Consider the following 2,565-nt stretch of genomic DNA (forward strand, 5'->3'; position numbering starts at 1 on the left):
TCTTCTTCTTCTTCTTCTTCTTCTTCTTCTTCTTCTTCTTCTTCTTCTTCTTCTTCTTCTTCTTCTTCTTCTTCTTGATGACAGCCAGTCAGTTTATCTAGTGGAGTGCATAATCTACATAGTTCTCTTTAGGTCCCCGAAGCTACCCTAATAGTTTTCTCTCATGTGGTGTTGCATATTGGCATGTCTGTGCCCTTGGTGTTGTGACGCGAATGCGTTGCTGCAGGATATGATGGTTGTTCTCTGGGCCCTGGCCACATTGACATAGGGACATACCCTCTGTTAGGTAATTGTTCTGTCTCCGTTGCCACGATTTGAATAATTTACAGAACTGACTGCTTTACCCTGTGTCCTCAGGGCCCAACTGGGCTCTATGTAAAATATTACATCCCAGCAGAAAGACACTGAAAGTGTACTCAACAAAGCGAACGTTTCCGGGTCTGAATTGAGCTCACGTAGTCGTGTGTTGTGTGTGAAAAACATTATTTCACAACAACAAAATATCTTTTTTCATTCATATAAAACAATTCTGACGTACTGAACATAGAACATGTTACAAAAAATTCTTTAGTTTCACAATAAACAAAGAATACCAGCGGTACATTTCCTTTTTGTTCATTGCATCTTCACCTGACATAGCAAAGAGATGCTGGAAATTTCCATGAGAATTTTTTTCTTTATGCTTGAACAAATGTATGACCCCAGGAACATTTTTATTTGACCATTCTTCTATTATCGCTGTATTTTTTACGACGTTAGATGTGTACATTTAGGGGTAGAGCTGCTACTTTCTTGGACCTAAGCGCCTTTTTTTACAGATTATACAAACAGTGGTGATCACTTTTAAAACAAAGTAGTGACAAGTTTCATTTAAAGTTTCGGACAGCCTCACAAATAAGATAAGGGGCCACACATGCCAGGCTCTCTCTCTCTCTCTCTCTCTCTCTCTCTCTCTCTCTCTCTCTCTCTCTCTCTCTCTCTCTCTCTCCCTCTCTGAGATCTACACAAAGACACTCACAAAATATAAACATTCACAGTTCTGACATTGAGAAACGCAGGGACAAAGTAAGTGTGCAACAGACTGGAAAGAGACATGCTGTATAGCGAAGTATATTTTGTAAATATGATTGTAAGCCCTCATCGAATGAATTCAAAATCATTTAGGTGCTGGACTGTTTCCACCCTGCTTGCAAGAGCAATCTCGGACTTTATTGGTTACACAATCCCAGATGATATACAACGTCACTCAATAAAATATTATACTTTCTAATGTAGATATTAATACACAAATTTACATCATTTTGAAACGAATTTTAATCATTTAAGAGGCTGACTTCAACCTTACCTGTCACGGTCAAACACGGCGTGAGAAAAATGTATCGTTCAAGCTGAAAGATCGATATACTCAATAAATACTGTCCCCAAACAGGAATCTTCAGCAGCGGCGAAGCTCCCTTACCACCGGATAGAATATAAATCCACCACGCAGTTCTCGATTTTAGACGAAAAGCTTAACCGTTCCACTATAGATACTACCCACTGAGACGGGCATATGACCAAAATAAAACATAAACTCTGTTTCTACCCCCCCCCCCTTCCCCCGACACTCCTGGTCCCCCAGGTCAATGACGAGGAAAGGTTCCCAGGACATCATCATCAACGGCGAGCGCTTTCATCTGGACCTTGGTCTAAGTGGTCTGGCCATGTCTCCTGACTTCAACTACCTGTACTGGTCTTCCACGTACAGCGACGAACTTTACCAGGTGCTTCTACGTGTCTATTTTGTTTCTTTGTTTATATCTTGACTGATGATAGGCTTGCAGCCGCTGTAGTGGAACATATTACGAACGTGCTCTGCCTCGAGGAATCGGAGGTTCAAATCTGATTTTGGTTCAGTTAACGTCTTTTCATCCTTTCAGGAATATTTCCTATCTGTCCTTTGAACTGACAGTTAGCGAAATCTCTGTCTTAAACATGACCATCGTCAACACCACCGCTATTACTACCACCACCACCATCATCGTCATCACCGGTGCGACCACCACCGACAACAACAACACCACCAACAACATAATCAACAACAACAACTACAGTAAAATATTTGCTGAGCCATTGCAAATGGGATAATGTTGTTTTCATAACCTTTGTCTGTCTTATTATCGTGGCTATTTTTATTATCACTGACATTTTCGCATCGAGCCACGATCATTGTCTGTATTATCATTTGTATTACATTTATTACTCACATTATCATTAATCATAATTATTGTCAATATTACTTTCATTGTCCTAATGCTTCTTGATGTAGCTGTCATGCTCTCTTTTTCGACGTTAAACACGTGAGTTCGATTCCCAAGAACAAAAAAATGAGTTCTTGTGTACGCCCTTCTTTCTGTTAGGTTGCTTGCCACACATGGCTAGTTGGTCCTAGCATTCAGGGTCACGCCAGCCCTCCTGTTAATTCTTTGAGGACGCGCATTCTAGTCTTCCGACAACCACTGTAGGCGGACCGTTTTTTTTTCTTTTTCTTTGTTTTTTGTTGTTTTTTGTTGTTTTTTTTTTGTT

General features: G+C 40.4%; 1 protein-coding gene across 1 annotated transcript in view; it reads left to right on the top strand.

Annotated features, from left to right (window-relative positions):
• Nucleotides 1-1,625: 1,625 nt before the first annotated feature.
• LOC101864535 (major royal jelly protein 2) overlaps nt 1,626-2,565 on the top strand; it is a 3,506-nt gene continuing 2,566 nt past the window's right edge. The window contains exon 1 of the mRNA XM_005102745.2: nt 1,626-1,763. Within this exon, the coding sequence (XP_005102802.2) occupies nt 1,626-1,763 (138 nt within the window). The remainder of the gene's footprint in view (nt 1,764-2,565) is intronic.

This window comes from Aplysia californica, unplaced genomic scaffold (assembly GCF_000002075.1).
Source record: "Aplysia californica isolate F4 #8 unplaced genomic scaffold, AplCal3.0 scaffold00337, whole genome shotgun sequence".
Lineage (NCBI taxonomy): Eukaryota > Metazoa > Mollusca > Gastropoda > Aplysiida > Aplysiidae > Aplysia > Aplysia californica.